The sequence below is a fragment of the Choristoneura fumiferana genome, chromosome 10 (genome assembly GCF_025370935.1).
Source record: "Choristoneura fumiferana chromosome 10, NRCan_CFum_1, whole genome shotgun sequence".
Taxonomy (NCBI): domain Eukaryota; kingdom Metazoa; phylum Arthropoda; class Insecta; order Lepidoptera; family Tortricidae; genus Choristoneura; species Choristoneura fumiferana.
The window spans coordinates 6,123,488-6,148,845 of NC_133481.1; the positions used below are offsets into that span (position 1 = coordinate 6,123,488).

Genomic DNA, 25,358 nt, shown 5'->3' on the forward strand with positions numbered 1-25,358 from the left:
CGTCTCTCTGACACATACTATTTCATACGAGAGTGAGGGACGGTACGATAGAATTCCGATTTTCCGCAGTAGGTTAGGCCTCTGCATTAATAAACTTGGCAGAGGCATGGAGCTTTGAGTAGGTCCCAAAACCTTAACATAAACCCTTAATTAATGTGCAACAGCCCTTACATGTTACATCACCGACAAACAAAAGTAATACATAATAGTCATCAAAATAGTCATTATTAATGATATCTGTGGTCTTCTTTCTTTTTTCATTTCACCACCAATTCCCGCCAAATTTGTTGTCAAGCAACGCACGCACACGCACGGCGTATATCACCAAAGAGTATATAATCACTACGTTTTAAGAGTCGGAACTCTCATACAAAAACAATACCACGATTGTAGTATGAATTCAGTGTCTTTTTTGGTGCCAATATCAAGAAACGAACTGCACAGACTAAACAGGGCCGAAAAAGTCACATTGACAAGTAGTGTTGTTAGGAACAGTCGATATTATCGATATTGTAACAGCATAGTGTTTTGTGCTTTTTTATCGATATATTGTCAAAACGGCACGTAGTGGGTGCGCTTTTTATTATTAAATGATCGAATTAAAGAAAAAAAAGTTGTTTTTCTTAATAATAATTTATTTTAATGTCATGGATCTGTTTTTCTTTACATAGGTAAATACAGTTTCACGTTACACAAGTATTGTATTGTAGTATTGTATTGTCCGTTTTGCACTGCACAGCACTTGTGGAAGGCTGTGCATGTAAATATTCCACACTGGGCAACTCCAAAGCTGAACCTGAAACAAAGTTAATTTAGCCAGTAGCTTACACTAACTAATGCAAGATAAAATAAAATTGGTACGCACAATCCAATTTTGTCATATTGCAGGTCAATGACCTATGTTTACCTAGACAACTTTCTTACAATTTCTTGCCTTATTGTCAAATATGTCTTTACTTGTCAAATGAATGAAATGAAATGTAAGGTGATCTTGGAGTTAGTTGACAATACATAATTTGTATACCTCTGATAAACAATCTACTTGCCATGCAAATGTAATGAAATTAATTCTATAGTTTTTACCCGATTCTGGTGAAGCCCAAAAGGAGGATTATATTTTGACCTGTATGTATGCATATCCATTTCTATCTCCTCTAACTACTAAGCAGCTCAACCTATTTTTAACCCTAACGCAAAAAGAGGAGTGTTATTACATGAAGTGTACCATAAACACAGACAATACAGAAAAAATGATCAAGTGCGAGTTGGACTCGTACATGAAAGGTTCCGTAAACAGTTCAATAAAAGTTTTTCTGAAAATTCTTCTAATATAAGTATTTTTTTTTGCTGACTGTACTATATGCCCCTGGTTACCAAAGTACTCGTCAAGACGACCAAACGAGTCCAAACTCGATGCAGTTGTGTTGTTTATCACAGTGTTCCTATGGTCACCCGCTAGCTTTATCATCAGATCAACTCTAAAATTCTAAATTATGCTATAAGGTATAGATTTTTATCAGTGATAGCTTACCTGTTGTATTGTCAGTTTTACACTGCGCACCACTTGTAGAAGGCTGTGCATGTAAATATTCCACACTGGGCAACTCCAAAGCTGAACCTGAAACAAAGTTTAATTTAGCCAGAAGCTTCCACTAACTTATACAGGTGAAATATAATTAGTGTGTATAGCCAATTTTTCTGTCTATTACTAATGCTCTGACCGGCAACTATACTATACACTCAAAATACCTAGCATTATTATTGATGACGAAGCAAATTAATTTATAACATATATTGTATGTAAAAAAAATATGTGCATGTGTATTGATGGTATTTATTAGGGTTATGGTTTATGGGGGCGACTGAAAACACAGCGCCTGTTAGCCAGGGACTTTGTTCTGCAAGGTGCAGGCATAAGCTGAGTCGCTTTCCCTTTTGATAGTTTGATTGTACTTATTATTTGTTATGTACCTATGTAGAATTTGTAAACAAACTATTAAAAAATATCTTTTATTATTTTATTATTATTATTATAAGATGCAGTAAGTCAAGTTGCAATAGAGATAAATTGAAAATAAAATAAAGTGTTTACCTTGGCTGTTCTTGCCATCTTTAGGGGAACCCTTCAAGAATTTCTTCAGAAAGAGGTGGCATGGGAAGTCCCAATTTTGGTATGGCTTTCTTCTTCAGCCCGGGTTTTCGATTTGTGAAATCTCGTTGCCAACTACTTTCACCCACTGCTTACAACTGAATAAAATTTAATTGTCGTGATACTATATAATACGAATTGACGTCGGCCAGCCAAATAAAACCTCAACACCTATATCAGAGTTTATCAGTAACTTTAATAAACAGTGTACTTAGAGAAATCTAGCAAAGAACACTTTCGGTTTCACAATTTTTTCTTGAATGTACTAATTTCCATGCCTTTATTGAATGATTTCTTATTCTGCACTGCAGGGCTACTACGAAACTTGAAACTCGAAGTTCGTGTCGTGCGGTCCTCTGACACTTACACTACTTAATTCGAGAGCGAGAGGGACCGCACGACACGAGCTTCGAGTTTGAGTTTCGTAGTAGCCTTGCTGGCCCTATACCACGAAGTGCAAAACTCGAACTTTGTATGTTGCCGTCTCGCTGACGCTTACGTCATTTAATACGCAAGTGAAAGGGACAGTCAATTCGAACGCGATTTGCGAGTTTTGTAGTAGCCCATCTACACTGCGGGCCATTAGTACTATAAGTTCGTGTCGTTCCGTCATTGACACATACTTTAATACGAGAGTGAGAGGGACGGTCGATACGAATTCCGATTTTCCGCAGTAGGTTAGGCCCTCTGCATTAATATTTTTTTCCGCATTATTTTAGGTCCCAAGGCATGGAGCTTTGAGTAGGTCCCAAAACCTTAACAAAACCTTAATTATGTGCAACAGCCCTTAACATGTACATCACAGACAAACAAAAGTAAATACATAATTAACAGTCATCAAATAGTCATATTTAATGATATCTGTGGTCTCCTTTCTTTTTTCATTTCACGCCACACCAATTCCCGCCAAATTTGTTGTCAAGCAACGCACGCACACGCACGGCGTTTATCACGTCCGTTGATCATCTTTCATTGGTATTCTTGAACAGAAATAAGTTTATTCTGGTTAATTTCTGCTAATTACTTATATTTGGTTTCCTGCAGACTGTCAACATGGTTGGGAAGTCGAATAAATTATATGTTCACAAGAGAGGTGAGTTCTTATCTATTCCGTCGTTAAGTACCTTTATAACTGGTGCAGAGTAAAATCACATCCTTAGAACATTACTTGCTATTATTTTAGTTCGATTTTACCCCTGTCTTTATTAGGTAAAGAAAATAATGAAACGCCTGATCAAACTAGATCACTAGACAAACAGACACCGACCACAGGGGACTCCAATTATCTAATTCTAAACTACTTCAATAGGGACTTGAAAACCCCGCTATACTATTTGTTTTTCCGTAATTTTGTAGTCACTATAATGTCAGGTACATACAGTAGTCAGCTATACCAATTGAGAGAACAAAGACATTGTTAAGATAGGTTGTCTAGACTTGTTAAGTCATTCAGTATAGGATAATCGCCCCTTTCACCAAAGCGAAGAAACAAATCTTCCATTTATAATTAAATGAAACTAGACCCCGACGCTTCAGCTACCCCAGTCGCCCCCCTTAAAGCTGGTGCTGGGTATATAAGGAGACTTAGTGACTCAAGTGAGCCTACCATCTGCTTATAGTTGATAAACTGTAGTACTGCACTTGGAATTGTGTTTTGTAAAAATGTGCTATTGTTGAGTTCCTCTAGCAAGATAAAATTTACAGTAAACCTTTGTCTGCTACATTTACATTGTATTGCTTGCTATGTTTGAAACAAAAACAAATTCACACACATAAAATTGCTACATGTGTAATAATTTGATGTTTTAAACAGTTCAAAGAAAAACGTAATGAAGGTTGCTCATACTCCTTTTTTTTCAAGTGGTATTTTTAAATTGAAACATTACATACAATTCTGTTGTTGTGAATTTTAACTCGTATTTGAATGTGAATGTAAACTCATATATTTAATTTCTTACTAATATCATAAATGTGTAAGTAACTGTTTGTCTGACTGTCACCTCTTCACACATAAACTGCAGAACCAATTCCAATGAGATTTGGTATGGAGATAGTTTGAGACCTAGGAACATGGGATAGTTTTTATCCAAAAAAATTACATAGTTTCTGCAGGATAGCAATAAATTAAGTTTTGGCAGACAAGTAATAGCTAATAGCAAGTAATTACTATGTAAAGAACCTTTCATTTATGTGTACTGTTTGTCCTGTATCTAATGTTGTATTGTATTGTAACATATATTTTTGCAGGTGGCAGAGTAGAAGAAGTCCACATTGACAAGATTACATCTAGAATCAAGAAGCTCTGCTATGGACTAAACATGGATTTTGTAGATCCTGTAAGTATTGGTGTATTTTGTTGGCAGATACCTTACCATTACTATTCATTATTCAGTATTAACTTGCAATAATAATTTATAACAGCAGACTTGGGATCTGTAATATTATTAGGATAACCTACCGTTGAAAAGGATTCAGTCCAGGGAATACTTAATCCATCCTGCTGCCTTTTGGGTAATTTTGTTTAAGTACCCTTTGCTAGAAGATGAACAAAATGATGCAGTCACTAAAATTGGCCAGTCACAAACTATTTGTTCCACAGCATTAAGCAGGACGTTCCATGGGTTACAGAATATTGGCAAAATAAAAAAAGGGATTAAGTTTAAAACGGGATTATTATCCTACACTTTTTTGTTGTGTTATTTTGATCATACTTGCATTGATTTTTATCTGAATTGAATTGTCACCCTTGTCACTACATCCTTACATAATTATTGGGTTTGACCACACAACCCTCAAAGGTTTGTTTGTTACTTTGTATGTTTTGTATTCACACCTTAACTAGTTAATTAACAGAACCGATTGCCATGAAATTTTGCATGTATTGAGGGTGCGCTATGAACGAATTCTTTGTAGACAAAGTGCCAGATATTTTCCAACTTTCAAGTAAATTTTTACTAACACAACCAACCACTGCAACCTAGGTTTACAATGTAATTAAGAAATGAACTAAAATAATTTCCTTGCTCACCCGCGACCTTACGATAGCTAAGCTTATGCAAAATACGCGTGTTCATGCAGTTCCCCCACCTCCACACTGTAAGAACACACAAATCATACACCTATCTATCACCACCACCACACCACACTGACGTGTTTGACTAATAGCCGTAACAGACGAACGAACGGTCCGGCGGACCCATCTTTTAGAATGGGATATCCATACCACCATCTTACTCTAACAGACAGTTGTGGATAAAGGTCTAATTTTAGCAATGGTAGTTAATAAAACACGCCTTGACAGTAAATAAATAAAAAATCAAGGTAGATTTGTAGGATGGTTAAAATTTATTAATTTTTTGTGGGTAGTTTTGTTTTGTTTGAGAAAAAATATGTGGGTACTTGGGGAGTTACAGTGACAAATTAAAACGGTGGTTGTGGTTTGTTAGTCTAACAACTGGTAGCATGGTGTATGGTTGTGTTACTCTGAAGATGAGCTCTGGTTGAGTTCGAAACGTAAGTGTGGTGTGGTGATAGATGGGTTTGTGTGATTTGTGTATGTTCTTGCAGTGTGGAGGTGGAGGAACTGCATGTACACGCATATTTTGCAAAAGCTTAGCTATCGTAAGGTCGCGGGTGAGCAAGGAAATTCTTTTAGTTCATTGATATGGATCTCCGCAAAGTAACCCTGATTCAATAAATTAATGTAATTAAGCACATTTGAACCCTCTGTCATTGAAATAGAGTCGTTTTTTGTGCATTTTTTAACTAACCCCCATTTTACAACAGGTATCCATAACACTGAAGGTCATAGGTGGTATTTACTCTGGTGTGACAACGGTGGAGCTGGACAACCTGGCTGCGGAGACAGCAGCAACAATGACTACTGATCACCCTGATTATGCTGTGCTGGCAGCCAGATTGGCTATATCTAATCTACACAAAGAAACTAAGAAACATTTTTCAGGTAAACATGTAATGGTTTCTCTTTATGTCTGATGGTATTGGTGATTGCAGCCTGTTATAAAATTATGTCCTACCATAGTTGTTATACAAACTCTTAAGACTATTATTATATATTATACTATCCACTAATATTATTAATGCATAAGTTTGTAAGTCTGTTTGTTTGTTACCTCGTCACGTCTAAACCGCTGAACCGATTTAGATGGAATTCGGTACACAGATAGTTTGAGTCCTGATGAATGAAATGGGATAGTTTTATCCTGGACAAAAACGCTCCCGCGCGATAGCAATTAACTAATTCTACGCGGACGGAGTCGCGGGTAACGGGCTAGTTATAACTATTATTGATAAGGATCTTTATATTTTTCATAAAGATAACTCGTTTTCTCAACAGTTTCTACCTACTGATAAAATAATAGGTAGTTATTATTATATTTAGTTTGTTATATTATATTTTTTTCTATGTCTATTAAGCTTCATGTATGAAATTTAGAGTTATAAAAGAAATTCATTAGGTACACATGCACAAATACAATATGTTAGAACTATGAATAGGATATTGAGTAAAATAAGAAGTGCCTCTAATCACACGTCTATTATTATTTCAGATGTGATAACTGATTTATACAACATAGTCAACAAGCACACAAAGAAACGTTCACCCATGATTTCAGACTTTCATTATGATATAGTAATGAAAAACAAAGAGAGATTAGACTCTGCTATTGTTTATGACAGAGATTTCAAATATAACTATTTTGGATTCAAAACTTTGGAAAGATCATATTTGCTGAAGATAGACAATAAGGTAAACAAACATTAATTTTAATATGGTATTTGACTATTTTGTATATGTTTTATAAATTAAAACTAAACAGTGCCTGTTATCGAATAGAGAAACAATTATTAAGCTACCTTTACAAATCACAATGTTATAAAGGTTTGAAATTCAAGATTAGACAGAGAATGACATACTGGCATGTGACGTCACACGCCAGTACCTCCATACTTGCTGCATAGAGAAAAGCGTTTGAGAAAGAGATATGTATATAGATTTTTCAATAAATCACTATAAATCCAATTTTCAACTGATTTAAGTTTTCTCTTCGCTACTGTCTGTATATCTATATTTTCATAATAATATTAAGAAATGGCAAATTCAGGAGTTGTCAAATACCATATTCTTTTGTAATCTATATGCCATGACCTCAGTTTAAAAAATATTTTAAGTGTCCCACTGCTGGGCCAAGAGCATGCTTCCTGCCATTAATTTGATATAATATGCATCAAAATCATCTTGCCATTTCATAAATTTATTAATATAAATACTTTAATTTACAGGTAGCAGAAAGGCCTCAACATATGCTTATGCGAGTTTCAATTGGTATACATGGTGAAGATATTGATGCAGCCATCAATACTTACAATTTATTATCTGAAAAATATTTCACCCATGCCAGCCCAACCCTGTTCTCTGCCGCGACGCCCCGGCCGCAGCTGTCGTCGTGCTTCCTCATTGCAATGAAGGATGACAGCATTGAAGGCATTTATGATACTCTCAAGCAGTGTGCCCTTATCTCAAAATCTGCAGGTGGCATTGGCGTTCATGTACATTGCATTAGAGCCAAGGGAACCTATATTGCTGGAACAAATGGTGTATCCAACGGACTGGTGCCCATGTTAAGAGTTTACAACAACACAGCTAGATATGTTGATCAGGGAGGAAATAAACGCCCAGGAGCCTTTGCAGTATACTTAGAGCCATGGCACTCCGACATATTTGAATTTTTAGATTTGAAGAAGAACACAGGTAAAGAAGAAGTACGGGCTCGAGAGCTGTTCTATGCCTTGTGGATACCAGATCTGTTCATGAAGAGGGTTGAAAATAATGAAAACTGGAGTCTAATGTGCCCACATGATAGCCCTGGCCTGGCAGATTGCTGGGGAGACGAGTTCCAAGCTCTGTATGAGAAATATGAACAAGAGAACAGATTTGTAAAACAAGTAAAGGCACAGCTACTATGGAAAGCTATTATAGAATCCCAGGTTGAAACAGGAACACCTTTCATGCTCTACAAAGATGCTTGTAACAGGAAAAGCAACCAACAGAATCTGGGAACAATCAAATGCAGTAATCTCTGCACTGAAATAGTAGAGTACACTTCCCAAGATGAAGTGGCAGTGTGCAATTTGGCATCTATAGCTCTAAATATGTTTGTGAATGAAGACAAAACTTACAATTTCACTAAACTTAAAGAAGTGACTAAAACAATCACTCACAATTTAAATAAAATAATTGATGTGAACTTCTACCCAGTTCCTGAGGCTAGGAATTCAAACATGAGGCACAGGCCAATTGGCATTGGAGTTCAAGGCTTGGCTGACACATTTGTTCTCATGCGCCTGCCCTATGAGAGTGAGGCTGCTGTGAAACTTAATCAGCAAATCTTTGAGACCATCTACTATGGTGCATTAGAATCAAGTTGTGAATTGGCTAAGGAGTTTGGTACTTATGAGACTTATGAGGGAAGCCCTGTAAGCAAAGGTATATTGCAGTATGATATGTGGAACAAAACACCAACTGACTTATGGGACTGGGCAGCACTCAAAGAAAAGATTGCACAGCATGGTGTCAGAAACTCCCTATTACTGGCTCCAATGCCTACTGCTTCTACTGCACAAATTTTGGGGAACAATGAATCGTTTGAGCCATTCACATCCAACATTTACCAAAGAAGAGTTCTGTCTGGTGAATTCCAAGTAGTGAATCACCACCTGCTCCGTGACTTAACCGAAGCTGATTTATGGGATGAAGATATGAAGAATTTGATAATTCACAACAATGGGTCTATTCAAAATATAGAGGCTATTCCTAAGGAAATAAGGGAGTTGTATAAAACTGTTTGGGAAATATCTGTGAAAACTACTATTCAGATGGCTGCTGATAGAGGCGCGTTCATTGATCAAAGCCAATCATTCAACATTCACGTTGCGGAACCCAACTACGGCAAACTAACGTCCATTCATTTTTATGCATGGAAAATGGGACTGAAAACTGGCATGTATTACCTGCGCACCAAGCCCGCTGTCAATGCCATTCAATTTACTGTTGATAAGGCAAAAGCTAAAGGAGGAAGAATGGTCAATGGAAATGGAATCTCAACTGAAAAAGACGAAGCCAATATGGCTGCCATCACCTGCTCTTTACAAAACAAAGATGAATGCTTAAGTTGTGGGTCTTAAAGATGGATGCTTAAACAGTTTTTTTTAATATGTCACATAGGTTAAAAGTAATGATAATGAATGCTGTTTGTTGAGCAAATATTTTTAAATGAGTAGATTTCCTAATTATGGTAAGGACCACTAATATAAATAAGTTTAAAATTATGGCTATTTTATAAATTAATAAACAATATTTTTTTTTCAAACATTTTTCTTTTTAATGTTATTCTTATCCTTATCCTTAAGCAGAACTGACCAGTGAAATATCAGAGTTGAAAAGACACTTATCAATTACCCCTTTATTAGTATAGATTCATATCACAGAACTATATGCCACCTGATGCATTGTAGTTGAGAATACATACATAAAAATTAATAGGGTAATAGCACCAATCATTGACGTGTCAAGTACAGTAGTACCCCTAGTTATTGTCAAAAATGATTCAAATGCCTTTCTTTCTATTATTGGTTCGTTCGTGTCCATGGCATGACATGCCATCACCCTGACATGGACCTTGAATCCTATCCTACTAATATTATAAATGCGAAAGTTTGTGAGTGAGTATGTTTGTTACTCTTTCACGCTGAAACGGCTGGACGGATTTGGATGAAATTTGGTATGTAGATAGCTGTACATCTGGAATAAAACATAGGCTACTTTTTATCCCGATATTCCCACGGGATAGGGATAAAATCTCGAAATATCAACCGCTGGGCTTAGTCATGAAATTTGATAAGTACGTAGCTGGACGTTTGAAATAACACATATGCTACTTTTTATCCCACGGGATAGGGATAAAGTCTTGAACTAATAACCGCTGGGCTTAGAGCCCTGAAATTTGGTATGTAGATAGCTGAACATCTGGAATAAAACATAGGCTACTTTTTATTCCGATATTTCCACGGGATAGGGATAAAATCTCGAAATAACAACCGCTGGGCTTAGAGTCATGAAATTTGATAAGTAGGTAGCTGGACGTTTGAAACAACACATATGCTACTTTTTATCCCACGGGATAGGGATAAAATCTTGAACTAATAACCGCTGGGCTTAGAGCCCTGAAATTTGGTATGTTGATAGCTGGAAATTATGGAATAAAACATAGCCTATTTTTTATTCCGATATTCCCACGGGATAGGGATAAAAACTGGAAACAACGAAATAACAACCGCTGGGTTTATAGTCATGAAATCTGGTAAGTAGGTAGCTGGACTTCTGGAATAACACATAAGTAGTCTACTTTCTATCCCGATATTCCCACGGGATAAAATGTTGAAATTTCAAACGCTGGGTTTAGTCTTGAAATTTTGGACAGTTGTTCGTGAGGAAACCTGCACAACCCTGCAAAGGTATTCAATGGTATGTGTGAAGTTCCCATCCCGCATTGGGCCCGCGTGGGAACTACGGTCCAAGCCCTCTAATTCTGAGAGGACGCCTGTGCCCAACAGTGCCCAGCAGGACTAGGATAGACTGGGATGATGATGATGATGATGTTCTTAACACAAAACCCTCAACCTACCATACCATGTTATTTTATTTTGAAAAAATTACTTTCTGCCAAGTTTCTTGCGGCGCATTCTTCTTGGCAATGATGGTCTTTCCGAAAGCGCTGGTAGTTTAAAAAATGAGATGTAAAAGTGCCCATTGCGGCCTATTTACTGAATAAATGATTTGAATTTGAATTTTGCATTTGATTTTGGATAGGGAAAAATTTTGAAACTTCAGCACTGGGTTTAGAGTCTTGAATTTTGTACAGTTATTCACAACAAAACCTCAATGAAGACCACGATATAAATATTGGAAATTTCCAGGGGAATTTTGTAAAATCCCGAAAATTTCAATTGCAGCTAACACACCGAATAGTTTACGCGTGCGAAGCCGCGGGTAAAAGCTAGTAAATAATAAATTGAAACCAAAGAGCCAATTTCAATAATTTATTGAATCATCAATAATATAAATACAATGTCATTGATTATTATCATTATAATTAACACCTACTACATATAAAATTAAGTTACCTGTTAGTTTTTCCTGTAACTTCTTAGAATTGGGTAAATTATGTCTAGAGCTTCGTGAATATCATTTCTCGTCTTTCCTCCTGAAATTTGAAATGTGTCAATTACTGAAAATTACCCATTGTCTATGAAAAATTCGTTTATAATATCCTGCGGGAATTATATAATTTTTTTCCGGGATGAAACTAACCCACATTATATCCTTGCTAGATTCTTAAACTATTTCATTACCAAATTTCAATTAAATTGGTTCTGCGCCTACGGTTTAAGCGTGAAAAGATAGAAAGTAAAGTTACTTTCTCAATTATAATGCTAGCCGTTACCCGCGACTTCGTCTGCGAAGAATAAGTTTACATAACACGATAACTACAATTTTCTGCGATACAAACTAACCTGAGATTCAGCAATCTATACGTCAGACATCCGGCCGATCGTAAAATCTCGCTAGATACTTAATACCTTTCAATGAGCAATTCTTGTATATATATATATATATATATTTCGGGGATCTCGGAAACGGCTCCAACGATTTTGATGAAAGTTGGTATGTAGGGGTTTTTGGGGATAAAAAATCGATTTATCTTGGTCTCTGGGAAAACTGTTGTTACCGAGTTTCAGCCCGAAAGCTCGGTCGCCCAGGTACTAAAAGTTAATGTGCCTACTCCAATTATTCGTGATACTTTTATATTCTTTAAAAACGAAAAATGTTTATTAACGGTCGTATATGGTCGACGTATCGTATTGTTTCTCAGGCATATCGTAATATGCCTGGCGAACGTTTAGGCATATCATGAAATGGCGCAATTTTACGATATGCCTAGGAATTTCGTGATCTGGCGGATTTTACGATTGGCCGCCGACATATACCTACACCAAATTCGTTCAGCCGATTAGGCGTGAAAGATTAATACTTAATCACAAAACTTTCGCATTTATAATATTAGTAGAACTAGCTGCCTGCAACTATTTGCATTCTATAGGAACTTTATTTACATTCCATAGGAACTTTGCACTTTACTGGTAATGAAACATACCCACATGTGGGCTTGTACTCATACATACACATAATGTGGGCATGTATATCTAAATTTTGACTGTGCAGGCCGCAGCTGGTGCTACTCCATGAATTATTTATTCCTAAATAAGACAGCAAATGTGCAGTGCATTTTTGATTTACCTGTGAAAACAATCTTTCCATTAACAAATATTAATAAGACTACTCTAGGCCGCACCATCCTGTAGACCAGGCCAGGGAACAGCTCTGGTTCATATGACGTAAATTGCCCATGTGCCTGTTGTAACGCTTCTAATCTTACTGGAAATCTTAAATCTCCTGTTGCTATAAAATTTTGAATTTTAAAATCCAAAAACTTAGCCTGCAACAACAAGTCTTCAATCAAACATGTTAGCTTCAAAAAAAATTGTGTATGCTCTCTGTTCTGCAACAGGAAAAGCTTATGAATGATTCTTGCAAGCTCAAATCATGTTCTTGCAGTGCTTCCAGTGAAACAAAACTAACTCACATGCAAGTTGCATGGCTCACAGGAAATCCTCAACAGACCTGAAACAAATTTACTAGTGACAAAAAAAGTATTTTTTTTAAGTACCTATAAATAAATAAATATCACGGGACAATTCACACCAATTGACCTAGTCCCAAAGTAAGCTTTGCAAAGCTTGTGTTATGGGTACTAAGCAATGGATAAATATAATTAAATAGATAGATACATACTTAAATCCATATTAAACACCCAAGACCTGAGAACAAACATTCATATTTTTCATACAAATATCTGCCCCCACACGGGAATCAAACCCGGGACCTCAAGCTTCGTAGTCAGGTTCTCTAACCACTAGGCCATCTGGTCGTCATACAACCTATGCCTTAAGTGTGATCAGATAGTCTGAATTTAATTTATTTAAGGGCTATCACTATTAATAAGTTACATAATAAGTAAAACAACCTGAAAACAAGTGCTGTTACTCGAGGTTCCAATATTTTCATGACTACTCCTTGAAATCTAGCAGGATTGTATTCAGAAAATCGTGTTCTACAATAAATATCTAATAATTTCAATTCACAGCCCAAACTGACTGTTGAAACACAATTTCTGAAAAATAAAAGAAATAAAATTTAAAATGATGAACAGCTGTATTTTTCCATGATGGGTTAGACAAAACCACTTACTGAATTTTTATACTATTCTTGGCTTGACTAGTACCACTTGCCATTGGTGTCACAGCGGCCATAGAGCTGTGAGGGTTGGCTTGTGGTGTGAAAGCACTATGGGTTGGAGTGAGTGCCACATCTCCTGATATCCTTGGTGGCGCTTGTGGGGTTGGCACAGACATCACACTGTTGTCACTGCGGACACTTTCGGGCCTTGGGATTGGTGTGCGAGTCATGTTTCCACTCAATGAGTTTAAACTGTGGGATAGAGCCGGCTGAGTCAGGGGTGGTGGAGGAGGAGAAAACATATCATTCTCAACTAGTGTTGTGCGATTTTCAACATCATCCTAAAAAAAATATTTAAGGTTTCAGAAAATTTTGTCTAGACTTGCAAAGTTTTATACATACTTAAGATAAATCTTACCCAAACAGGTGTTGGGACACTTGGTGTAAATCTTTTAATTGGGTTATTTAGACAGTCTTGTAAGGACAAATTATTTTCTCTGGTTGGTTCCATTGTTGATCTGTTTATATCTGACCTAAAAAAAACAATGAAAGACAAATTATTATTAAAAAGATACGCTTTTAAAAACTCAGGATAATACTTTAAGAAAAGCTAGTTTTAGTTTTGTTGGAAATGTCTTTGATAATGGAGTAAGTGAACGAGAATAAATAAAAAATTGCTATGCTCAAACATAATTAATTAAATAATTTTTAATGAATGAATAATTTTAAATTTTAAATTATTTTGAAATATTAGGGGCTGTTTCATTCACCACCCACTGATTTGTTAATTGACGGATAAATGTGATGCCGTCTCCGTCTATTCGAACAAAACAAACAGAGACGGCATCACATTTATCAGTCAATTAAATTTAATCAATGGATGGTGAAACAAGGGGTAAAACTACAGGCAGTGAGACAGAAACAGAATACGTACGTAAACTTAAAACAATCATAACAAACTTGTAATGAAGAACGCACTAAATTGATTGATCCAATCTTTTCAATATGTAGGTATGATTTTGTGTAATAGGTGGTTATAAGAGTAGTGTAATAAAAAGTTAAGGTAATTCGGCCAGACTCAATGAAATTAATCAACGTGAATCAACACACACAACACGAAAAAGCAAAAAAGACATCGTGTATTATCCCACATGTCAGTGATGTGATGTGTTGTGCACAGATCTCTTATTAGTCTGTGACAAGAATGGTGTTGTGTGTGTGATACGTACTCGTAGTATCTCTAAGTAGTCTGTGGTTGTGTTTTTGACGTTTGTGACCACAGACTACTAAGAGATACTAACGTTTTGTGACTTGTGTCACTTTTCTTCAGGGAGGGTTGCCAACCGTAAAAAAAAACCGTTCGTACACGGCTGCGGCCACACGAAATCGCTCGACGCTTGTTTCCAGTGTCAAATCTGGTCACGTGACATATAGCGAGCTGAAAATGTTGAGCTTTATTGCTGAAAAAAAAAACATCTTCAATTTCGGCTAAAACATTGTTAATTTTTTTTTTCATTCCCTCCAATTTCTTTTATTTAATTTTGTACCACTGCCACGACTTCTAACTAATGAGATTAAAGAAATCAGCTTCCAAGGCCAAGATCAATTCTGGAAGAAGCCATCTTGCTCGTCGCTGCTGCTCGACGCGGTGACTTGACGCTACTTTTTTTGAGTCGCGGGAAATTCAAAATTACCTTCAAAATGGGGTCACGTGACCAGATTTATCGCTGCAATCGAGCGTAGCGCGACAAATCAATGACGTTTTCAATTTGACATTGACATATAAACCAAAACAAATCGAGACCACAATCGAGACTGGGCTACTACGAAACTCGAAGTTCGTGTCGTGCGATCCCTCTGACACTTATACTATTTAATACGAGAGCGAGAGGGACGGTACGATACGAACTAAGAGTTTCAAGTTTTTCGTAGTAACCCTGCTTATCGAGACATCGTCGAAAGTACATGGAAATGAATTACGAATTATTTATTTTCTACTAGTACCTAAGCTGAGAAATTCTGCAAAATGAATTTATGTAGAGCGTGTTTGTCTTCAGATGTGGAATTAGTTACAATTGATGATAGTTTTGTTTGTGATTACAATTTGCTTACGAATTTAAATGTAAGTACGTCAAATTTTGTTTGCGTAAGACTTACTGACCAATTTTGTAATCTCATACTTATAATAAGCTTATAATATCTCTTTTAGTATGCGAGATATCAGCAAAGATCACATTAAATGGATATATTTTTGTTGTGTTTGTTAGAGCAATTAGTTTGTTATTTTATTAGGTTAAAACATTAAGCAGTATTATTCCCTAAAATCTCTAGTTCTAATTTTTTAGTTTCTATTACAGGTAAAGTTATTGGATGGGAAATCTCAACGTTTCTGTCACACATGCGTGGAAACTGTTAACTACTTTATAGAGTTCAGAAATAAATGCACATCTTCTGAGTTGACCCTGCAACAAACCTGCTCTAGTCAAGTATGTGATTCACACTTTTATCAGTGAATGATTAGGCTTATTTTAGCAAACTAAGTTGGTAAAGTCCTGGGCCTGAAAGTGGTCTTATTATTATTCAATGGCATAATAAAACTAAGGTTGTTGAATTAACAATGTGTTTACAACTCTGTGGTCTTTTTAGTGTGTTGACAAAACATGAGGGGTATTTTTAAATTAAGTAGGTAATGTAAAAATATTTTTAAAAAGTTACATATTTTTTTCAACTTGCACCTAAGGAGTAAAATCATTGAATTAATTATTTAAAGTTAATGAGGATGTTAATGAATCATTCCCCATGTGTTACGAAAAATTTAGTACAACATGTGGTGATGGTTATTGAGGTATTTACATATTATCCTACTATTAATATGAAAAAAACCTTCTTTGTTGATTTTTGTAACACATGGGAAGCAGCTGTAGAAATGTTTCAGAGCCACCAAATGTCACTACAGAATTTGAACCCTTAGAAATTATTTTAATATAATATATACTCCACAGGTTATTAAAATAGAAAACCAGGTGCAAGATGAAGATGACATACAAACGGTTATCAAAGGGGAAATTAAACTTGAGAAATACGATGTTACTTACAACGAGTTTGATGGTAAACCAGAAGATGATGATGAGTGTGACATCAAATTGGAAACTAAATATGGTAAGGTATACAACCATCTTAAGAAATAAATATTACTACCTGAATTTAGTGCCTAATTGTTCTTATTAGGCTTTTGTAATTTGCACACATGATAATTTTAGATTTCAATATAGTTGAATTTTTTTTCCAGATTTACCACAGAAAAAAACAAAAAAGCGAGTGAAAAAAAAGAAGTCTGTCAGTAAAAAAATACTAAATGTAAAATCTCGTAATTCAACAACAAATGACAACTATATAAAAATAATTAGTGACAATCCAGCTTGTGGTAAGAACCAAATTATAAATATTAAAATTAAGAAGTATGCCAACAATTTGTAAAACGATGGTAAAGATCAGAGTAATACATTAACTACCATTCTTTCATTTCATATTTTTGCAAAGGCACAAATAGAATTCACAAAATTAATTTAACCTAACATTATGTGAGTGCCATTCTTATAAATTTTTCTCTATATGTATTTGCATCATATTTTAAAAAACTACAAGTCGAGCCTGACCTTTATTTTGTTGTTGTGTTATTAGGGTTGTGCGGCAAGCTATTTGATGACATTTGTTTGCTAAAAAAACACTTGGCAGAGCATAAAACAGACCACTCTTGCCAACTGTGCCCAGATACCAGGTTCGAGGAATGGCCACAGCTGCTAGCTCACCGATTGCTGCACACTGTCAAGTATCAGCAGTGTCACCTGTGTGACCAGAGATTTAGATCGCATACCCATCTGGAGTACCATTATTGGAAGGTTCACTGTGATGTAAATGTATGTAAATTGGTTCAGACAATATTATTACATTACATCATTGAAAAAATTATGAATACATGTAAACACTTGACATGTTTGCAAAGTGTGTTAGGATTGTATTTGGAAGATACAACCAACCATTTGAATGCCGTTAGATAAACTACATGTCAGTTATTTTTATTTTAGAAGGCTGCCTTGGCATGCAAGCACTGTCCAAGAAAATTTTCTAGTCCAAGAAAGTTGTCTAAGCATATATGGCGTTCACATTCTTCAAGGAAGTACGTTTGCGATATTTGTTCCAAAGAGTAAGTATTTTCATGTATCTACATTTTATGGAATTGTACCATGGGTTATAAATAGCTTAAAGGATTATATATTTTGTCAGATATAATAACAAAAAAATGTTGGAAATACATATAACGGGGCATGGCGATGTGCGTCGCTACGTCTGCAATTTGTGTGGGTATAGGAGTAAATTTCGCACTGGCCTTCACGTAAGTAGGTTTATGCACTATTTTTTTTTGATAGTTACTTATGACTCTTATGAGTAAGACGCTACTTTACGATATTGGGGGCATCCATAAATATTACGTTAAGCATTGTTGTCGAGCCGAATCTTACCGTTTCTCACCTGTGGGAAATGGGTTTCGGAAAATATCACGTAATTTTAACCGCAAGAAACAGATTTTATTTTTATTTGGGTAATAATTTTGCTTACCATCATCTAGTGGCAGCGATTACATACCACATACAGGATATTCCAACAGCACCGACGTAATATCCCGCTATCCCCGTAGCTTCCGCTAGGTAAGTAGTGCGGGGGCGCCACCGTCGTGAACACAATTTCTTTTGAAAAAGATTTTTCGAAAAAATCGAAACTAGTCGGACCTAACTAATAATCGTTAGATGAACGAGGGAGCCAAATCTCACCATGATGACGATGTAAATCGATAAAACAACGATCCACGTAATTTTTGGATGCCCCCCTTTCATAGATATTATTCGAATCAGTCATGAGCGTATTCGAGGTTTTTGTTGGTTGGTATCATGGGGTTACATTGCAATACTCATTTGCATCATAAATAAAAAGCTGTCTTTTCCCTATCCAGGCTCACACCGTAAGGAGACATTCACCCCATAAATGCATTTGTAATATTTGCGAAAGAGCTTTTGCGGATCATGAGAAAATGGCAAAGCATGTTTGTACGGAGGTCAGCAAAATATGTCCTGTTTGCGGAAAGAATTTACGAAAAGGGGTAAGTCGAACACCACGAAAATGTGGTGCAGGTAGTAATAATAAAATGAAATTTTGAATTATAGGTAACATATAAATTACATATAAATTATAAATTAATCGTTTTTACCTTGAGAATTTACCACGTGGGAACTACGGCCCAAGCCCTCCTGAGAGGCCAGCAGTGGGACGTATATAGGCTGGGATGATGATGATGATGACATTGTGAATTTAGATGAATCCTGTCCACTAAATTTCGTTTTACAGATCATTTTGATGTTTGATCGATATATATATAAGGAAAATATATTTTTTTTTATACCATAACTCGAAAAGTTCTTTAAGAACCACTGAATTTCAACAACTCATACTCCTTTTTAGTATGATAGGTAAATCTGTTGCACATGACATCCAAATACCGTATGAAAAAAATCGAATCGAAAATGGACGTTTTCTTCGACTTGTGGCTCGAACAGCTAATTTTATTTAACTGGGATCGTACCTGAAATCCGACCAATTAATTGACCCTCTAATCTTGGATTGGTCACCTAAATTGGATTGTGTCCTGGGTAAAAAAAGTATTACATATTCTCTTTGATCGAAAATTTGTACTAATTTTTGATCAAAGCATATTCTACACGTACCTATTTTTTAACCCCCGACGCAAAAAGAGGGGTGTTATAAGTTTGACCGCTATGTGTGTGTGTGTCTGTGGCACCGTAGCTCTTAAACGGGTGAACCAATTTGAATGCGGATTTTTTTATTTGAAAGCAGGCTTTTATCAAAATCAGTTCAGCCATTTTTGAAATATTGAACTTTGAAGTGACAATGTCGGGGGTTTTCCAACTTTTTGTTGGTTAGGTTAGGTTATTCTTTTGTCAGCCAAATCACAAAGATGACGCGCGTTAAAGTTTACCCGTCACGTCACAACGTGCTAAAAAGTGTCGCATGCCGCCACGGCGCGTATACCCCTGGTGTTGCAGATGTTTATGGGCGGTGGTGATCTCTTACCATCAGGAGACCCACTTGCTCGTTTGCCATCCAGTCGAATAAAAAAAAAACTAGCTTTATCGTCTTTGTTCAATTGACAAAAGAAAACGTGGACAAAAAGTAGAACGAAGAAAAAATAAATCCACGGGCTAATTAGTTTTTTTTTTCAGTTGGCCAGGCACATGGCGACGCACGGCACAGAGCGCCGTTTCGCGTGTCCGCGCTGCCCCGTCACTTACCGCAGCCGCTCGGCCCTCAAAGTGCACATCGATAAGCATGACAACAATCCTACGCAGCAGTGCGAGGTCTGCCACGCCCGCTTTTACTCGCCCTCTGTGCTCATCAAGCATCGGCGCGTGCACACAGGTACACTGTCCGTGCGCTTCTACTGGCCCTCCGTGTTCGTAATATAAGTGCTTGAATTTCATACGGAATGCTATGGTCTAGTAGTAGCCTTAGGCAGATGACACGGGCGAGTCATGCGGTTGGCGCCCTTTTAGATCGTCTTATAGGTCGTGTTTGTTACACATAGAATACTTGTACTTTACTCACTCCTACGAGGTAAGTCTATAATAGTTAATACGAGGAGTTTAGTCCGGCGCTGTGTAGAGCCTAGCTCCCTTATTCATAAAACTTAACAAGCCTATGTTAACTAACAAATGCTTTGTCCCTTTCTAACAAATACAAATGTCGAAGTGACAGATAAGGACAAACGAATTTTAGCGGCATTTTAACTAAAATAGGTTTGATTGTCGTTTATGAATAAGGGGGTAGCATTCGCCCCCCTCCATAAACCGGCATTGGTAGTGTCCTACCGGACATTCAGTTTCTATTTTGGCGTTAAAGCAGCGGAGATACCCACGCGCACGATTCCGGATTCTTGGGCTTTCTAGCGGCGTTCGGGAGCAATAGGCGTCGCAGAGTCTCCGCCACTCGCCACACCTTATTTTTCGTGGCTACGTACATACAATAGCATCGCATTATATTAGCGTAGCATTTTGCATACTGTAAATTTTAGTTTCACACTATTTTGAATGATATTGTAACGGATAACTCACGTCTTAAATCGAGTTTAGCTCGACATGGTTCGGGCTAATTCGTAGCCCTTCTTTCTATTAGCAACGCGACTTGGCGGCTTGCGCAACACCAAAGAGTATTAGTACCAATATAGAAAAAGAGTGGCAACTCTATGGTCAAATTTGCATGTATGGTAACAAGCGCTATCTGTTAGCTAGCTGAAGAACTAAATCTGACATAACACACACATGTACATGCACGCACACAACAAGCTTAACGTCTATAAAGCCCAGTTTAGACCTGTAAGAAAATTGCGCAAGTTGCATTACATCGAGAGGCCGGAAAGCAAACGAGTTTATGGTGGTCACTTCACTTGGTCACCCAAGCGGAGCAATGTAATACAACTTTAAGAAAACAGCAAAAAACAGATAAACTTAAAAATCATCCGCGAAAGCCAGACAGCCAACATACAGCGGAAAGATGGCGGACAGACTGAATTTTTCAAGTCCACGTGTGACATTTGTCAATTTAGTGCTATCATTTTGTCGCCAGAGGCGCTGGCGTGTACGTGAAAAGGTGACGTTTTAAGTGTGCCCCCACTGCGCAACACGCGCGCACTACGCGTCACGGCTCTGCTCGCGCGACTACCCGACGAAACTAACACCGGCGCACAACTACCCGCATTTTCATCATTTTTATTGCCACTTTCAAATGTAGGGTAGCACACACATAGGGTTGACAACTTTTTTACAAGGAATATAGTATATTTAGGTCTGAGAAGGGAAACAAACAGTATTTTAGAAAAATGAATAGTATTTTCTTCTTTTCATGTTTTAAAGACAAATTTTTGGGTGCTTCTCGCACAACTTATCAATTTAGTATCATTTTTAAAAGCCTCATAGATCTCGTCAGAATCAAGACTAAAACTAAGATGAATTAACAGATTCGTTCTGAAACACCGCTATTGTGACTATGCAGCACTGATTTAGTGTGATACTGAAAACAGTATTTTGCATGCTTTATTTTAGTTCAACAGTAAAAAGTATAATGTAGTGAAAAACAGTATAATACTGTTTACTGTTGAACGTTCACTACTGCTCTTCATTCGACCACGACAATACAATACAAAGACTCTCTTTTGTACACCAGAAATAGTAAGCGACACAGAAAACAGATACACAGAGAAAAAACTATTCTGTGAGCATCACCGGTGGGATCACTTACAGGGCATGGGAGCAACATTTAAGGTGAAGTATGGTGGGCAGCCAATGCGTTAGTAAATGTGATGTTATTTGGTTGGCAGGAGAGAAGCCGTATGCTTGCAACAGGTGCCACATGCGGTTCACCGGCAACAACAACCTAAAGGTCCACATGAAGGTTCATGGGGAGATGCTAATCGTCAAGAAAACCGCAGAGGCCGAGCCCGTCCTAGACGTCACTAAACCAGAGTAGCTCGTTATTTATTATGCCAGAAAGAAATGCAAGTTGTTAATCTTGGAAATCGAAATGTCTGTGATTGTTAATTTTATACAACAACGGTGACGGCACAGAATCGCAGTGACGCACCGTTTTTTTTTTGCATGCTTCCGCTGCTTAAAATACGCAAACGGTGCGGGATCGCTGTTTTGTTCGGTAAAGAAAGACCTGAATTTAACGACACGTCACTGCGATTCCGTATTTTAAGCAGCGGTGTGGAGAGCATGCGTTAAAAACGGTGCACATATGGCACGTCACTACGAATCCGTATTTTAAGCAGCGGTGTGGTGGAGAGCATGCGATAAAAACGGTGCGTCACTGCGATTCCGTATTTTAAGCAGCGGTGTGAAGAGCATGCGATAAAAGCGGTGCGCATATATACGGTGCATCACTGCGATTCCGTGCCGTCACCGTTTTTTAAGAAGCGGTTTGGTCGCACCTTTATTTTGTTTGTTTAAGGGCCTGTTTCACCACGTGTCGACTAACTTTAAGTGACGGATATCAGCGAAACCGTCTCTGTTTGTTTTGTCCGAATAAGCAAAGACGGCATTACTTTTAACTGACACTTAAAGTTAGTCGACAAGTGGTGAAACCGGCCCTAAATTTATCAATTTATTTCGTATTATCGTATTTAACCACGTGACTATTAAATAAATTCCAACCAACACGTTATGTAATCAAATAAATATTGTTAAGTTAGTAAAATATTTTTATGAATATAATAATGGTTGAAAATAAAACAAGCATTTTAGAAAACCGATTTATAAATAAATTTTACAAAATCATACTAATATCTAGATAAAAAGTAAATGTATCACATACAAAAAGAAGTCTTTGGCAAGTACGGGAAGTACTATGAATTAAAAATATCAAAAAATTAAATACTTAAAGTACAAAATGCTTCACATCTTGTGAAAATTTATGATTTAGGTACTTATTATGTATTCTTATAAACTACTTAAACTATGGGCGATAATTACAGGGCAAGGAAGGGTCATTCATTAAATATTATAGGGGGATTCGTAACGTAACGACAGTAACATTCCCGACATTAGAATTAAGACATTTTATACCACATAATTGCAATAAATTATATGATAATGATATATAGTCTATTAGTCGAGTAATAATAACATTGATGTGTGTGTTGCCATTCGATACAACTTATTATAGGGGACATTCAGGTATTCATCGCCATGTCTAATGCAAGTTTTTTTTTAAATATATTGAATAGGTAGGCAGACGAACTCTCTGCCCAATTGTTGGAAGTGGAATGTGAGGTTTCCTTATGTGTATACCCTGAGGACTAAGGTAGAATGCATCTATGCCAGTAATTTCACAGGCTATCTTATCCCCAAACTAGAATACAACAACACTGGCACTTTTACATAGCACTCGCGGAGCGCTTGGGGGTACTGCTGCCATTGGCGTCGAGTCTATGGCAACGCCTTCTTCTTTAGTCTTGGAAGGGTTATCAGAATGATCTCGAGGAGGGATTTTTACTTCTAACTAAAGAGAGGTTGTCATACCTCTTCCTCATTTGTTTAAGGATCGAGGTTAGAGTGAGGTATTTACTAATTATTTAGTTTCTTCAAGATAACGACGGCAGTTTCATGTAGGTATTCGCTAATATTTGCAAAGACTTGGTCTACTTTTTAATACTGTTTAAAAGAACCAAAATGGTCTACTCCGTGGACATAAAATGTCACGCACAATTTAACATCAATTGGATACACTCAATCTAAATAATCAAAAAAATTAAGTACCTACAGATTCAGTACAATCATCAAGTCACCTAAAAACAATATATAATAAACTTAAATTCTAACAGTGCATGGGCATAAAAAAGCTGCATCCAGCGCCAACGCTTTGCAGACCATCATACGCCTTGTGACGTTGTCGATTCACGAATAGTTAGTAAAGTGTTGGCGAATATACTACTATAAGTACATCAAAAATATGCAAATATTGCGTGCACGCTTTCCAATGGAGTTTTCACTTTTTTCTTAATGCCCGCTTAACATAAAGTAAAGGCGGACAGCTTGCCATCGGCTTCGTGCTTCATCGAACACTCTCCGTGGCTTCCAATAATTATAACACTTAGGTATAAGCTTTCTAGACACCCATAGTTAGGCTGCTTCTACAATTTCTGTCGTGATCAGGCGTTTTTACCTATTGTCACGCACGACTCGATTAAACAAGAAACGTATGAAGGTTAGACGCTTGTCGACAGTTTTTCCGTGGTCGGCAAATTACAAAAGCAGCCGAAGTCGTTATTATTATCTACCAGTCAGTATTAAGCTACGTTACACAAGTGCAAATATCACCCCTCAAGAAAAACACTTAAAATATCAGGAACTAAGAATAAATTATCTGGTTCTGTCTGTCTAAAAAGTAATAGAATTTTTGTTATAACTGTAATATTGATACATTCGCAACATCGACCACTAATAAAAAAAAAACTAGACGAACAATCAACGCCTTTGACATGGCATAGCTAAATGTAGACTCAAACGAGTACTTACTGATGTACTTTTTTTAGTTTGTTCGACATTATAATAGAGTAGAAATTTCGGTATCAATTGATTTTTTTTCATTTTTTTATTTTCCCAATAGCATGCAGAAGCCGCGCAAGATCGAGCCAAATGGAAAACTCTTCTACGAGCCCTATGTCCCTAGTGAGGGATAACAGGATCACATCATCATCATCATCATCATGCATATTTTGCAATCGGATGCCCGCGGGGAGCTCGGTCTACTGTTGAAATAATTTTAAAACTACTTCTTACCATATGGGTATGTACCGTCATTATCGAAAGGTGGTTGAGGTTAGCACTGAATCCTGAATCTAGTTTTTTTTTATTGGTGATCAAAGATTCACAATAAATATTTCTTAGTTTACCTGCATTCTATACAACTCTTAAGTGTTTAAACTTTGATAAACAGCTATTTCGAATCAGCAATGAATCAGTCAATACATTAAACCTAGACATGCAACTCTTTTGGACCGTAACAATTTTATTATTGAACTTGTTTGGACAGTGTAAATAGGCAACACACCATAAGTCGGTTTGTTTATTTACATTGAGTATGGTTGGCTGGGAGGACTGAGCCCAAATCGTGTACTGGACCGTAATACACTCCATAATACAATTAACAAGAGCCAAAACTAAACTAAAAATAGGGAACTGTGTTTTAGAAGATTAAAAAATTTGG

The 25,358-nt window shown here is 36.8% G+C and overlaps 4 protein-coding genes across 6 annotated transcripts in view; 3 read left to right on the top strand and 1 right to left on the bottom strand.

The window, feature by feature from the left end:
• The window catches only part of LOC141431727 (ribonucleoside-diphosphate reductase large subunit-like), a 5,514-nt gene extending 5,315 nt beyond the window's left edge, over nt 1–199 (top strand). Inside the window, 1 exon segment of the mRNA XM_074092902.1 lies at nt 165–199. Within this exon segment, the coding sequence (XP_073949003.1) occupies nt 165–199 (35 nt within the window).
• A 2,878-nt stretch (nt 200–3,077) lies between these two features.
• On the top strand, nt 3,078–9,540 carry LOC141431929 (ribonucleoside-diphosphate reductase large subunit-like). 2 transcript variants are annotated; one of them, XM_074093222.1, is made up of 5 exons: nt 3,078–3,242; nt 4,397–4,485; nt 5,936–6,113; nt 6,721–6,920; nt 7,454–9,540. In XM_074093222.1, the coding sequence occupies exons 1-5, from the start codon at nt 3,203–3,205 to the stop codon at nt 9,353–9,355; spliced, it is 2,409 nt and encodes an 802-aa protein (XP_073949323.1). In that variant the 5' UTR covers nt 3,078–3,202; the 3' UTR covers nt 9,356–9,540. The 2 variants fall into 2 exon arrangements, with proteins under 2 accessions (XP_073949323.1, XP_073949324.1); XM_074093223.1 differs by lacking the exons at nt 3,078–3,242; nt 4,397–4,485 and adding an exon at nt 5,564–5,662.
• Nucleotides 9,541–11,255: 1,715 nt separating this feature from the next.
• LOC141431728 (TBP-related factor-like) lies at nt 11,256–14,786 on the bottom strand. The gene is made up of 6 exons (XM_074092903.1): nt 14,461–14,786; nt 13,945–14,059; nt 13,539–13,867; nt 13,284–13,461; nt 12,528–12,726; nt 11,256–11,433 (listed from the first exon to the last, which is right to left on the bottom strand). The coding sequence occupies exons 2-6, from the start codon at nt 14,035–14,037 to the stop codon at nt 11,357–11,359; spliced, it is 876 nt and encodes a 291-aa protein (XP_073949004.1). The 5' UTR covers nt 14,038–14,059; nt 14,461–14,786; the 3' UTR covers nt 11,256–11,356.
• A 661-nt stretch (nt 14,787–15,447) lies between these two features.
• LOC141431937 (uncharacterized) lies at nt 15,448–22,121 on the top strand. 2 transcript variants are annotated; one of them, XM_074093234.1, is made up of 10 exons: nt 15,448–15,648; nt 15,884–16,012; nt 16,529–16,685; nt 16,816–16,950; nt 17,208–17,443; nt 17,612–17,730; nt 17,811–17,919; nt 18,535–18,681; nt 19,820–20,015; nt 21,970–22,120. In XM_074093234.1, exons 1-10 carry the CDS (start codon nt 15,553–15,555, stop codon nt 22,116–22,118), a joined length of 1,473 nt encoding a protein of 490 aa, XP_073949335.1. In that variant the 5' UTR covers nt 15,448–15,552; the 3' UTR covers nt 22,119–22,120. The 2 variants fall into 2 exon arrangements, with proteins under 2 accessions (XP_073949335.1, XP_073949336.1); XM_074093235.1 differs by lacking the exon at nt 19,820–20,015 and having other exon boundaries at nt 21,970–22,121.
• The last annotated feature ends 3,237 nt before the right edge of the window (nt 22,122–25,358 follow it).